Below are 12,610 nucleotides of genomic sequence, written 5' to 3' on the forward strand. Positions count from 1 at the left end.
CGATGGGCTCCACAGGAACGACCCCTAAGGATGGAGGAGCCATCACAACTCCTCTCTTTTCCCTCCTTCTTTTCCAGTCGCAGCCATGCCGGCAACCAACCAGGGCTGGCCCGAGTCCTTCGGGTTCCGGATAAGCGGCTCGGGGCCGTGTTACATCCTGTGGGTGCAGGAGGGCAGCAGCGCGGCGCTGGCGGGGCTGCGCCCCGGGGACCAAGTGCTGGAGATCGAGGGCCAGCCCGTGTCCTCCCTGGGCTGCGAGGAGCTGCTGGGGCTGGCCCGGAGCTGCTGCAATGTCCCCCCCAGCATCGGCGTGGTGTCCCGGCTGCAGCACGCCAGCATCCCGCCCGGGCCCCGGGGCTGCTTCGGCTTCGAGCTGGCGAGCGAGAGCCCCCCGCGAGTGGCCACCGTGAGCCCCGAGTCCCCCGCCGCGGCCTGCGGGCTGGAGCCGGGGGATTTCGTGTTGGAGGTGGACGGGAAGGCGGTGGAGCTGGCGGAGGAGGCGGCAGCGCTGGTGGGGTCGTGCCGCGGGCGGTGCCTGCGCCTGGCGCTGCTGCGGCCGCAGCGGGGGGACCCCGCCGGGCACCCCGGAGCCAAGCCCGGCACCGCACGGAGGGACAGGAGGCACAAGGCGCAGGAATTCAGCAGGAAGGTGAGGCCGGGATAAGGGATAAGGGGTTCTGGGCACCCCCTGCGCCCAGCGGAGATTCCCACATCCAGCCTTGGCACAAGGATGGGGAATGGTCCCGGAGCTGGGGTGCGGATTTGGGGCGGGAACAGCCGAGAGAAGGCTCTGGTAATTACAGGCGGTAATGAAATGGTAATGGGTGCTGCAAAGGGCCTGGAGAGTCCCTGGGGATGACCCCAAGTTCTTATTCCCCTGCGCTGTTACAGCGTGGAGAAAGCCACAGGGCAGATCCTGCTCTGCGTGCCTGGATGTTCCTTCAAAGTCTCAGCCCGTCACCCCGCAGACATTTTAGTTCCTATTTTGTCGCAAAAAGGAAAACATCAACGCGATTACATCTTCATTGTGCTCCTGAAAGCTTCCTAGGGGTATTTTACCAAACACCTCGCCTTGTGCTAATTATAAATTTGATCACAGTTGTTTTTGTTTTTTTTTTTTTCAATCTTTCTAATTTCCATTTCAAAGTAGCCTTTTAAAATGCTGTTATGAAAATAACCAGGCTGGTAGGGCTTTTTTTTTTTTTTTGATCCCCAGTTAATAAAGGAACAAGACATCCATAAAGAGATTTGTGGGTATCAGGCGAATCCCCTCAGTCAGCTTCTCCATTAAAGATTCACAAATACCCACTGAGGTTTGGATTCATGGGCGTGGGAAACAGATACCTGCTGATTACAGGAGATTAATGAGGAGGGGCGGTTGTTCCACGCCGCCTCCATCTCTGAAGTCGCATTAAGCCAAGTAAAAGATTCCTGGATGATCACAGGAGAGCAAGTTTGCTGTGGTGGTGTGAGCACCCCCATCAGCACGTCTGTCGTGTCCCTGTCCTGTCCCTGTCCCCTCCCCAGACCAACAAAACCAGCCGGGGCAGAAGCAGGAGTGCAGAGCACGCCTGCTGTAGAATTCCGCCTCTCCAGAGGGAATTGGCAGATGTTTGAGGCGGCCTCAGTTTCTGTGTGCTGTAGAAAACTCTGAACCCCGCGGGGTGTTTCACCCCCTCCTTTTCCCGGCTCTGCTGCGGGCCCGGGAGGTCGGAGGCTGCTGCTGGTTGGTATTTCACACCCACGGGTCACCTTTTCCCAGCCTCCTGGGTTCGGCAGAGCCTGAATCTACCGAGTCATGGACAGCGGTGTCCGTGTCCAGTGGCTGGAGCTGGGGCTGTGTCCCGGCATCCTGAGGGCATCACCGGGGAGCCAGGGAGGTGCTCACGGTCTCAACTGCAGGGCAGTGTCTTCTCTTGTCCCCTGGGTGCTCAGGGACACGCTGGGGACAGCGTGAGGGCTGGCAGCACCCCCGAGGTGCTGGAGTCCCCATCCCTGGAGGAGTGGCTGGACGTGGCACTCAGGGCTCTGGGCTGCTGAGAAGGTGGGGATCGAGCACAGGTTGGACTCGAGGATCTGGGAGCTCTCTTCCGACAGAAATGATTCTGCAATTCCCACCCACCAAGCTCTGCAATCCCCGCCCAGGCAGAGATTTCACAGCAGCCCTCTGGGATCCATCCCTCCAGGAGCAGCAGAGTCTGTCAGTGCTGTGCTGGACCTGGGGACAGCGCTCACGAGCCAGCCCAGGGGACACCGCTGCTGTGGCTGCCCCAGATTTGGTAACCTTGAGTTGCTGCCGGGGGGCCCCGCAGTGCCTGCGCAGAGCCAGCGGCACCGGGGGGCTCTGCCAGGGTCCTGCTGCCTCTCTGGGGAGCTGCCAAGTGGGGCAGCACCTGGAAGAGAAGGCTCTTCCCTTCCCCAGGCAGGTGATGCCTGCGGGCTGCCCGGCAGTGTCACCGCAGGGTGCACACAGAGCCCTGCCCACACCCCCAGTGCCCCGGGGAAGGGGAGAGGCTCCTCTCCCCTTCCTGCAGTTAAACCTGCTGGCAGCACAAAAACATCACCTTTCAGGGAAAGCCAGCACGCACAGGTACGGAGAGGAGGTCAGGGGAGGTTCCTGCATCCCACACGAGAGGTGCAGGTGAGGAATCAGCTCCCACTGCCCAAGGACAAGGGGCAGCCCCCCAGTGTGGGGGGAGATGAATAAGGAGGGTCCCATGCAGGGTGATTGGCTCGATGGTGATCAGTTAATTTCTCTGTCTGTCCCAGCTACAGAGGATGGGACAGTGTTTGGGAGCTGTCTGTGCTGTTTCCAGGGCTGGCAATCACCTTCATGCTCCGTCTCCCCATTGCCAGCAGCTTCCCAGCACTCAGGGCAGGATGGAGCTGCCCAGGGGGACAGGGAGTGGTGCACAAAGCACAAAGCTCAAATAGCTCCAAAAGCCCATTGCAGCATCCTCTGCCAGGCAGATTCCAGGCTGATCCCATCCCTGCAGGGCCTCTGTGAGCCAGCAGAGTTTGGTGTTCTGGTGGAATGTTTGGAACAGCAGTTCCAGGGCTGTGTGTGAGAGCAGAGCAGGGCTGTGTGATGGGCTCAAGTGTCCCTCTCCTCCCTGCGTGGTTCCCTCCACCTCGGCTGAGCAGGGAGTGGGACACATTTCCCGTGTGGCAGTGCCCACGGTCCCAGGCTCTCCTGCTCAGTGTCCCGTCCCTGTCCCCTGCTGCAGGTGGACGCCATCCTCGGGGACCAGCCGCAGCTGAAGGAGAAGGTGTTCACCGTGCTGAAGCAGTACGCGGCCGAGAGGAGGGTGGAGTGCCTGGCCCACGCCCTGTGCATGGTGCTCACCCAGGAGTCCCACCAGCACCTCATCGACAGCATCAGGTACCAGGGGCACCTCCACGCCGCCCTGGAGCCACCAGAGCACGGCTCCCTGTCCCTGCTGCTGCCCGGGGAGCACGGCAGGTCGGGAGGGTCCTGTGGGAAGGGATTGGGAGGATCCTGCAGGGAAGGTGCCAACCAGGTTTCCAAGGGACAGCTGAGCCAAGCTTGGTGGCATCTTAGCCCAGCATCCCTGTGCCCTCCTGGGCAGGGTATGTGGGGGCTCCACAGCCACTGCCTCTGCCTGCAGCGGGGGCTGCGGCTCCCATCCCTGGCCATGATGTGGAAGGGAGATGGGATTAGCTGCAGAGCCACTGGAGATTCTCCAAAAGCCTGGCCAGAAAATAATCTGAGTTCTGCGGGGTGAGAGCTGGTGCAGGCTTGGCCAGCGCTGCCAGCAGCTCTGGAGTGGGGGCTGGGGGGTCTCTGCTGGGGCCGTGGGCTGCCCGTGGTGCCAGGGAGAGCTCTCTCATCCTGGGATGTCCTGACAGTGCTCTCTCATCCCAGGATGCCCTGGCAGTGCTCTCTCATCCCGGGATGTCCTGACAGTGCTCTCTCATCCCGGGATGCCCTGGCAGTGCCTCTCTCATCCTGGGATGTCCTGGCAGTGCCTCTCTCATCCTGGGATGTCCTGACAGTGCTCTCTCATCCCGGGATGCCCTGGCAGTGCCTCTCTCATCCTGGGATGTCCTGGCAGTGCCTCTCTCATCCTGGGATGTCCTGGCAGTGCCTCTCTCATCCTGGGATGTCCTGGCAGTGCCTCTCTCATCCCGGGATGCCCTGGCAGTGCGCTGCTGGAGCTCGGGGTCCCCAGCACCCCCGGATCCCGGTGCCACGGGGGGATCTGCTGCTCCTGGGCAGCGTGGCCAGAGCTGCTGCTGGCACAGGGACACGTGGTGGGATTACAGCCAGCCTGAGACCATGGCCATTAGGGAATCAGGTCTCCATCTGGCCTCGCTCCGGGCCCAGCTTTCCAATTGCTGCTTTAATCAGAGGAATTGCAAGATATTACAGTTTCCATAACAACGTCCCCGTGCGGGGTCTCCGCCGCGACCCGGCGATGGGGAGGCTGCGGGAGCGGCTCGGGGTCTGCCCACGCAGGGTCCCCCTGCTGTGCTGGGACTGCCTGAGGGTCCCCCAGAGCTCTGCACACCTGGGGACAGCAGGCACAGACCCTGCAGGGTGCGGGGGACCGACAGCTGCCCGCTGTCACCTTGTCCAGGTGCTCATGTCCAGCATGTCCTGTCCCCACCGAGCACTCTGCAAGGAACCCAACAGCTGGGGCTGGGGGCAGGGATGGATGGCACCGAGCCAGGCCAGAACCATCACCCCAAACTAAATCAAAATATAAGCCCCCACCACTGACAATTCAGGGAAATTCTTTCCCCCAGCAAGATCCATGGAAATACCTCAAATGCCTCGGATATCCCCTTTGTCATCATCCCTGGGGAATTATACGGGATTACTTCCCCCCACAGAGGGGATTTGAATAAGTGTCCAAATCTCCTTCCGGACCCAAGCCCCTCCGTGGGGGGCACAGCAGGTTCCCCCCAGGCTGTCCCTGTCCCAGCAATCCCTGTGCCAGTGAGGAGAGCGTGGCTGGAGCCGCTGCTGCCATCCGGAGCTTGCCCCACGCCCAGCCTGTGATGCCAGGGGCAGCACCACCTTAGGGCTCCCCAAAACAGGGTCAAACCCCCTGATTGCCCCCTGCCCCTGGGGGAAAGGTTAACGCCAGGGCTGGGGCAAGGGGCACCGTGGATCTGGCAGCTAATCTGGGTTTAATGGAAATGAAATATTTAGCTCAGGGAAAAGATTTAGCGTCTAATCTTAATGAAATGAAGTCAAGAAAATGAATCAAAAAGGTGCCTTGGAGAGCAGGTTTCCCAGCTGTGGGTGCTGGGGGCAGTGCCAGGGGTGCTGCTGTGTCTGATCCCAGCTGCTGATCCCGGGGTCTCTCCCACGGCTTTGCTGCCAAGCAAGAGCTGTCCCTGTTTTCACTCTCAGGGTGGTGAGCAGCTCTCAGGAGCTCTGGATTCAGGGTGCTGTGAACTCCTTGGGTGATTCCAGCCGGTTCAGTCTGGCGCTGACTGAGGAGGGGTCTGGGGTCTGTGCCCTGGAGCAGGGAAGGGCCGTGGGGGTTCCTGCAGGGGGGTGTCCCTGTTCTGGCACTGGCTCTGGGGTGGGTGCAGTGTGGGGGTGCTGCTGTGGCCCGGGGCACAGGGCAGCCCCCCCGGGCAGTGCTGTGGGGCAGAGGAGCCCATCAGATCTGACCCAGGGGATTGTCCTGGGGGATCACCCCAGGGAGGACTCGGGAGCTTGGGAGCACCCATCGTGCACTCTGTGAGGCTGCGCCCAGCTCTCCAGGGTCTGGGACAGCCCTGCACACCCCTGTGGTCTCATCCAGCTCTCCAGGGTCTGGGACAGCCCTGCACACCCCTGTGGTCTCATCCAGGCCGCTGAGGAGGCTGGAGGAGCCCTCGGGGGGCTGGGAGGAGCCCCTCCTGCCCAGGATGGCAGCGCCATCGGCCAGGGACTGGGATGGGTGCTGGGGTGATGCCAGCGAGGGTCCCCGCTGCTGCTCCATGGCCCGGGCATGGGCACACGCTGGTGGCAGTCTGTGTGTGCCCGTGTGTCCCTGTCACCCAGGCCAGGCGACGGTCCGGCCCCGTCTCCCACTGACCCCCGCGCTGGCCTGATTGGATCTTCCCTCTGCACCAGCCGCATTTATTTTTGTGCTGTTGCTGCTGCCGGCTGTCCTCTGCTGTCCCCTCCCCTGCTGTCCCCTCCCTGGGCTCCCCCCGGGTTCACCGCTCTCCCTGCAAAGGCTCAGAGAGCCCCAGACCCCCGGCTCAGCACACGGAGCCTCCGGGGGCTCAGAGAACCCCAGACCCCCGGCTCAGCACACGGAGCCTCCGGGGGCTCAGAGAACCCCAGACCCCCGGCTCAGCACACGGAGCCTCCCGGGGCTGCACCCGCGGCTCCTCCAGCCGGCCTTTTCCAGTATCGGATTTTTTTTTCCCCCCTCCCTTTCTTTTTATCTCAAATGGATTTCATCCCATTTGCCCAGAATTAAGCTCCCGCAGATTTTAATTTGCTGACATTTTTTTTTTTTTTTTCATCTGCTGGGTTGTGGATAGCGGGGATAATGCACGTGCTGTGCCGGGTCCTCCCCGCTCCCATCCCCTGCCCATATGGCCGATGTGTGTAGGCAAAGTGCACAGTTGTGCTTCTGCCCGAGGATGCTGAGATCCGGCTGCCAGCGGGGAAGATGAGCTGTCTCGGGTGAGTAACCAACGCGCCTTTCCCGGGACTGAGGGAAATGGGTTTAAATCAGGTTAATTCTGGAACGTGGCAGCCCCTGGCACTGCGAAAACGAGGTGTGCTGGAAGTTAATTAACTCTTAGCATCCGTATTGCCTCGGAGCTGCTCCGCTCACCGACTCCGCCAGGAGGGGAGGCTCTAATTTGGGTTATTCCATCAGCCGGGACAGCGGAGCGCGGCTCCGGCCCGGGGCACCGGCCTTTGTCCCCTCTGCTGGGGAGGGGATGGGTTATTTTGGGCCGGGGTCACTGCTGGTGCTGCTCTGATTTCTGAGCTGGTTTCAAGCAGGGCAGAGCCGGAGCGCTGCCACCCCGGGCTCTGCGGGCAGGAGCCACCCTCGGGACACGGGGGATCCTCCTCGGTGTCACCCCGGGCTGTGGCACTCGCTCAGCCCCGCGTCCCGGGCACCGGCTCCCTTCGCTTTCCCGGTGGTGCCAGGGATGCAGCAGCCCCCGGCAGCAGCGCTCAGGTTAAAAACATCTGGTTTTATTCCGGGGGGAATCTCCGGTCCATCCCTGCCCCGCAGCTGCTGGGAATAACAACCGGCTCTGGTGGTGACACAGCCACCGTCCTGGTAACCTGCTAACCTCGGGGGAAGCTCGGGCTCCGTTCGGAGTGTGAGACGCTGTCTTGGGTCTCCTGTGAGTCGTGTTGTGATTCAGGGCTGCGGCTGGGACAGTTCGGGGCAGTTTGTTCTTCGCTGGTTTGTCCTCGCTCCGTTTGCTCCCGGGAAAAGCCAAGGGTGGCTGGGCTGGACTGGGCTGGACTGGGCTGGACTGGGCTGGACTGGGCTGGACTGGGCTGGACTGGGCTGAGCCCGCTCCCATCGCAGCCACCTCTGATCCCTGACACGGCTGAAATCGCTGCCTTTTTTTATTATTTTTTATTCTTTATTTTATTACGGGAGAAATTCCACCGAGTCTTTGTTAATAACGCTCCCAACACAATCTATTTGTCTCAGCTTGTTTTTCACGGCAGTAAAACTGCTTGGAGTGTTCCTGTATTAAACTGCTCCAACCATCTGTGACCGGCCCTGGGTCGGAAATTTCATGCCAGCCATTAGGATTTATATATTATGGATTGTGCTGCTTCCCTCGCCCCCTCCACAAACCCACTTCAAAGATGGGGAGAGCTTCCCAGCTCTTTTGGATGTGGATGGAGCATGAGAGACCTCCCGAGTCGCTGATGCTGGCATGGACACTGTCCTCCTGCCCACGGTCCCGGCATTCCCACTGGAAAAGCACCTGGATGGCAGTGGAGGAAAAGCAGCTCTTCTTTGCTTCCATTAAAAAAAAAATCCCCTAATCTGATGGCCCAGCATATGCTCAAGTGCCCAAAAAAAGAGAGAATTAGGGCAGCAGGGAACGAAACGTGTCACCAGTGAGACAATTGGGAGCGAGTTCCTTTTTTATTGGCGGAGTTCAAATAGGTCATGACCAAAATGCCTCGGTGCGAAATCTCCTGATAGGAGATTAAATTCCTTTGGCAAATCAAACTCGGGCTGGGATGCAGATGGGATCAGCCTGGCTCGCCTGCACCCTGCCGGAGTCACAACTTTTCTTTTGGGATGAGTTTTCCAGTGTCTTAAAGAAAACCGGGAAAGCAGAGTGGTGCTGCAGGAAAAGCCTCTCTGGGGGTTTCTTTGAAGGTCTCCGTGTCCCCAGAGCTGTGGGAGTGCCTGTCCCTGCCAGGCAAGGACAAAGCCACCAGCACAGCGTGGATTGGGCACAGGGACACTGGACTGGGGACAGCTGGGGACACCCTGGGCAGGGTGGGGAAGGGACCCCCAGGCAGGCACGGGGTGTGGATCTGCTCCGGGGGGACTCTGATGAATCGCTGCTGGAGCAGGGATGTGTCAGGACAGGGTGATCCTCTCCAAAAGCTCTTGGGGGTTTGGGATGTCCCCAAGGACGAGTGGGGTGACCGGGGAAGGGCTGTGAGGGGCTCCCTGCACCCTGTCTGCACCCCCGGCTGGAAAAGCACCTTCATTCCTGGTAACTGGTGCCGATGGTCCCATCTGCAAACATCTGCAGCCAGATGTGACTGTGGAGCCTCCGAGCACAGGGAGAACGGGGATGGAATCACAGCTCCGTGCTGCTGCCAGGCTGGAGCGAGTCCCGCTCCTCCACGAGGTTCTGGAGGCTCCACATCCCCCGGAGCTGGGGGAGCTGCTGGGGCTGTGACCCCCGTCCCACACACACGGCTGGATGAGCTTCGGGAATTTGGGGTCGATAAGCAGAACTCCTGTCCGGGGGGTAAAGCCTGCAAGAGTTTTCTCTCCCAGATTTTAGCATTTAGCCGGACCAGCAGAGCTTTTTGGGACCGGTAGTGGTTTCCACAGCACAGTTCAGACATAATCCAAGTGGAGCTCAGTGTTTTAATCCACCGTGGGACGTGTTTTTCTGCACAACCGACAGACTCAAGGTCAGGTCTTTGCTGGTTATTCTGGGGCTAAACCATAGGTTTTTCATGTCTCCTTCCTTTGCTGCTACCTGGAGATTGTGTGTGATGTTGGCAGCTCCGGGAAGCTTCACATCCTCTTCATCAAACGCCAGTGATGTGCTTAAAGATGGCGTTATTTAAATTAAAGAAGAGTTTTCTCTTATTCCTGCTGAAAAGCGCTGCTGTGTTTCCCTGGGGGCAAAGGATGCTGCACGCAGGGGTTTGGGCCCTTGACTCTGGTCCTGCTCTGGTGCTGCTCCAGCCTGGCAGCTCCACCTCCCCTCCCAAAACCCGCACCCCTGACGCCGTTTGCCTTTAAGGTTTCTCACCCCTCACTGCAGCACATAATTTAGACGCTAGCACTTTAGAAGTCAACTAATTAGCACCAGGGAGGCATCCCCCCGGAGTTGGGCTCCGAGCCGTGCCCTCCTTTCTGTTACGAGATCGTTCCAGCTGGAAATCACCGCGCCTGCAGTTTTTAGGGGAAGAGGGAGGCTTGGAGGCTGCGAGCCGGGGCCGAGCCGGGCAGGCAGGGCAGAAGTGCCCGGCAGAGGCGAGCGGAGGCTCCCGGCCGATGCTGAAGGCGCAGCTGGGGCTGGCAGCGTGGCGGGGGCCGGCCCGAGGGGCTGAGGCAGCCGGAGGTGCCGGGGCTCGGGGCTCGGTCCCCGGGCACGGCGGGGGTGCCACTCGCGGGGCGGCACCGGCTGCCGGAGCGGCCCCGTCGTGGGCGTGAGCCGAGCCCGAGGCTCAGCTGCATGAGCATCTGAAGCGTCTCCCTTTTGTTCCCGCCGCACCCTGACAAATGGGAAAGGACCGGAGTTTCTCCCGGCATTTTCGGTACGTGTCCCTGCGCCGCTGCCCCGCCGTGCCCGCCCGTGGGGTGCTGGCACAGCCTCGTGTCCCCACGGGCGGCCCTGGGGTGGCTCTGCTGCCTCTGGGGGCTGTGCGGACCCCGCCGTGTCCCCGGGACAGCCCTGCCGGGGGAGCCCAGCGAAGCTCGGACGGGGAGTTGGGTGAGGGGTGGTGGGAAGAGCCCGTGTGGGGCTGCTCTGTCTCCAGGACCGTCGGCCAGCCCGGGGGGTGAGGATGTGGGGCTGGGGGTGTGATGGAGAGGGGCCCGGTGTCCCCTGGCTGAGCTGGAGCCAGCCCTGCTGCCCTCCCGAGGGGACACTCGTGTCCCCTGAGCCCCAGCACCGGCACCGGCCGGGCCTGCCCGGGGAGCCCCTGGCATGGGGGACAGGAGCTGTCCAGAGCAGAGGCTGGGGAACGGGACAGGCAGCTCCCTGCCAGGGTGGGCTGCGGGAACGGGACTGTCTGTGCAGAGCTGGGCGGCCAGGGACCCACCTGCGAGCTGTGGAGTGTGAGAGTGGCTCAGGCTGAGAGGTGCCCGACACGGCAGAGGGAGCCCCGAGCAGCAGCCGAGGGCAGGGGACGGGCACAGTGGCACTGCCACCACCCTGGGCAGGCTGCTGTGGGGATGGGATGAAGGAAAAGCAGCCTGGAGCATCTGGGATCTTTCCCAGCCCGGAAAATGCCCTGAATTCACATGTTTGAGCAGACTGAGTTCTCCCGAATGGGTGCAGAGGCTGCGGCAGAGGAGAGCTGGCGCCCCGGGGCTCAGCGGCACCGGGCGTGGGAGCAGACACAGGGCACAGGGATGGGGGAGCCTTTCCCATCCCCTCTCCAGCAGAAAACAGAGCTGGGGCTGACCTAGAGCACCTGAGGAGGAGGAGGGAGAGGAAGCTGAAGGCACAAGGCCAGCACTGTATCACCCTGCCTCTGCCTGACCTCCACAGACGGGGTGGGCACATCCACGCTCCCTGAATCCCGGTGGGATTTGCTGGGAGAGGGAAGCCCCAGCTGGGCGCTGCTCCTTGGTGCCATGCCAATGGACAAAGCCAGGTTTATGCTGTGGGACGGCAGAAGCAGCCACAGAAACAGTTTTGCCTGCTTTAGTGGGACTGTTTGCAGCAGTCAGGCAGATCTGTCCTTTCTGGGCACTGCTGTGCTCCAGCACCAGCCAGTCCCGGAGCAGTGCCGGGTCCTGGGCCGGGTCTGGAGCTGAGTTCCTCAGCCCAGTGGTGAAGCAGAGCCTCGTGCAAACTGGGACAGCTCTGCTGGAACGAGCAGGGCCGATGTAATTTGGCCACTTAAATGGGATTGTGCTCATTTTGCCTGTGAGGAGCCCGCAGTTCTCCCTGGTGGGTGCCCAGCTCGGGGCAGAGGCTTGGGGGACCCACATCCTCCCCTGTCCCACAGGGTGAACTATTTATTAGCACAATTTCACTCTTTTCTAGCTGCTGTTCAATCACAAATCGCCTGTGAATTGCACCAATGCGTTACTTATGTTAAATTGTCACCAGATGCTCTGTGTGAGCATCTGCCAGCCTCGGGTGGCTTGTGGTCTGTTTTCTCCTGCACCAGCTCTTGTTTGGAGTTCTGGGGAGACAGAGATGTCCTGGTCCCGGTAGATTTGGGATCTGAAGCCTCTCCTCCGAGGTTTTTGCGTTCCTTGGTGAAGCTGCCCGAGGGAGCGCGGTGGGATCCCCTGCCAGCCCCAGCTGTAGCCGCTGGTGCCGGCCCTGGAGCCGCATCCTCTGGGTCCTGTGGCACCAGTTTGGCCCAGTTCCTGCCGCGGTGGGACCGGCGGTGCCCGAGCAGCCGGGGCTGTGCTCACACCCCCGGAGGCTGCGGTAGCACCGGGCCCGGGCTCTCACACCCCGCCGGGTGCCGGGCGCGAAGGAAGCTGCGCGGCCGAACCTCCCGAGATGGTTTTGTCAAACGAGCGGCTGCAGCTGCAGGAGTTGCTATAGAAACACCCGGAGATGACAGCTCCTCCAGAAGCCCCTAAATGTGCGAGCGGAGGGTAGGGGAAGGTGAGCAGGTGTCGGGGTCTGGCTGCTGTGACGGCAGAAGGAAAAGGAAAAGATAAAAATGTGTCTCGGCGTTATGGAGCTCACCTGGCTCAGGTGGGAGCGGTGCCTCCTCCCTCCCTGCTGGGATCCTGCTGTGCAGCCCCCGTGCATCCTCTGAGTGTCCTGGGGGTCCACGAAGGCCACTCGCGAGGCAGGGGGGAGGTGACCCGAAACAGAGAGAGTTCCTGGGGTGTCACCGTGCGGTCCCTGCGTGCAGCGCCATCGTGTCCCAAGGGGAACCACGCTCCTGCCTGGCAGGGCAGGAATGCGGGAACACTCAAGGCTGGAGCCGAGGAGAGCAGAGTCTGGGGCAGGAGATGCGGAGCAACGTTTTGGGGGTCCGAGGATGTGCTGGAGAAGAAGCAGGTCTGGAGGAGGGGTTTGACATCACTGCTGTAATGGAGCTCTGCATGGGATGGTGGAAGAGATGCAGCTGCTGTCCCCGGTGTCCCCAGCATCCCCAATGTCCCCAGTGTTCCCAGCATCCCCAGTGTCCCCAGTGTCCCCAGCATCCCTGGTGTCCCCAGCACCCCTGGTTTCCCCAGCCCTGGCA

The 12,610-nt window shown here is 61.3% G+C and overlaps 1 protein-coding gene across 3 annotated transcripts in view; it reads left to right on the plus strand.

Annotated features, from left to right (window-relative positions):
* The window catches only part of GRID2IP (Grid2 interacting protein), a 36,011-nt gene that overhangs the window by 3,289 nt on the left and 20,112 nt on the right, over nt 1-12,610 (plus strand). Inside the window, exons 2-3 of one of the 3 annotated variants that reach the window (XM_058849726.1) lie at nt 78-649; nt 3,228-3,382. In XM_058849726.1, coding sequence (XP_058705709.1) covers nt 78-649; nt 3,228-3,382 — 727 coding nt within the window. Of the gene's footprint in view, nt 1-77; nt 650-3,227; nt 3,383-6,647; nt 6,662-9,944; nt 9,980-12,610 lie in introns of those variants that run through there. The other 2 variants (XM_058849728.1, XM_058849727.1) reach the window with 2 other exon arrangements.

This window comes from Poecile atricapillus, chromosome 14 (genome assembly GCF_030490865.1).
Source record: "Poecile atricapillus isolate bPoeAtr1 chromosome 14, bPoeAtr1.hap1, whole genome shotgun sequence".
NCBI lineage: Eukaryota > Metazoa > Chordata > Aves > Passeriformes > Paridae > Poecile > Poecile atricapillus.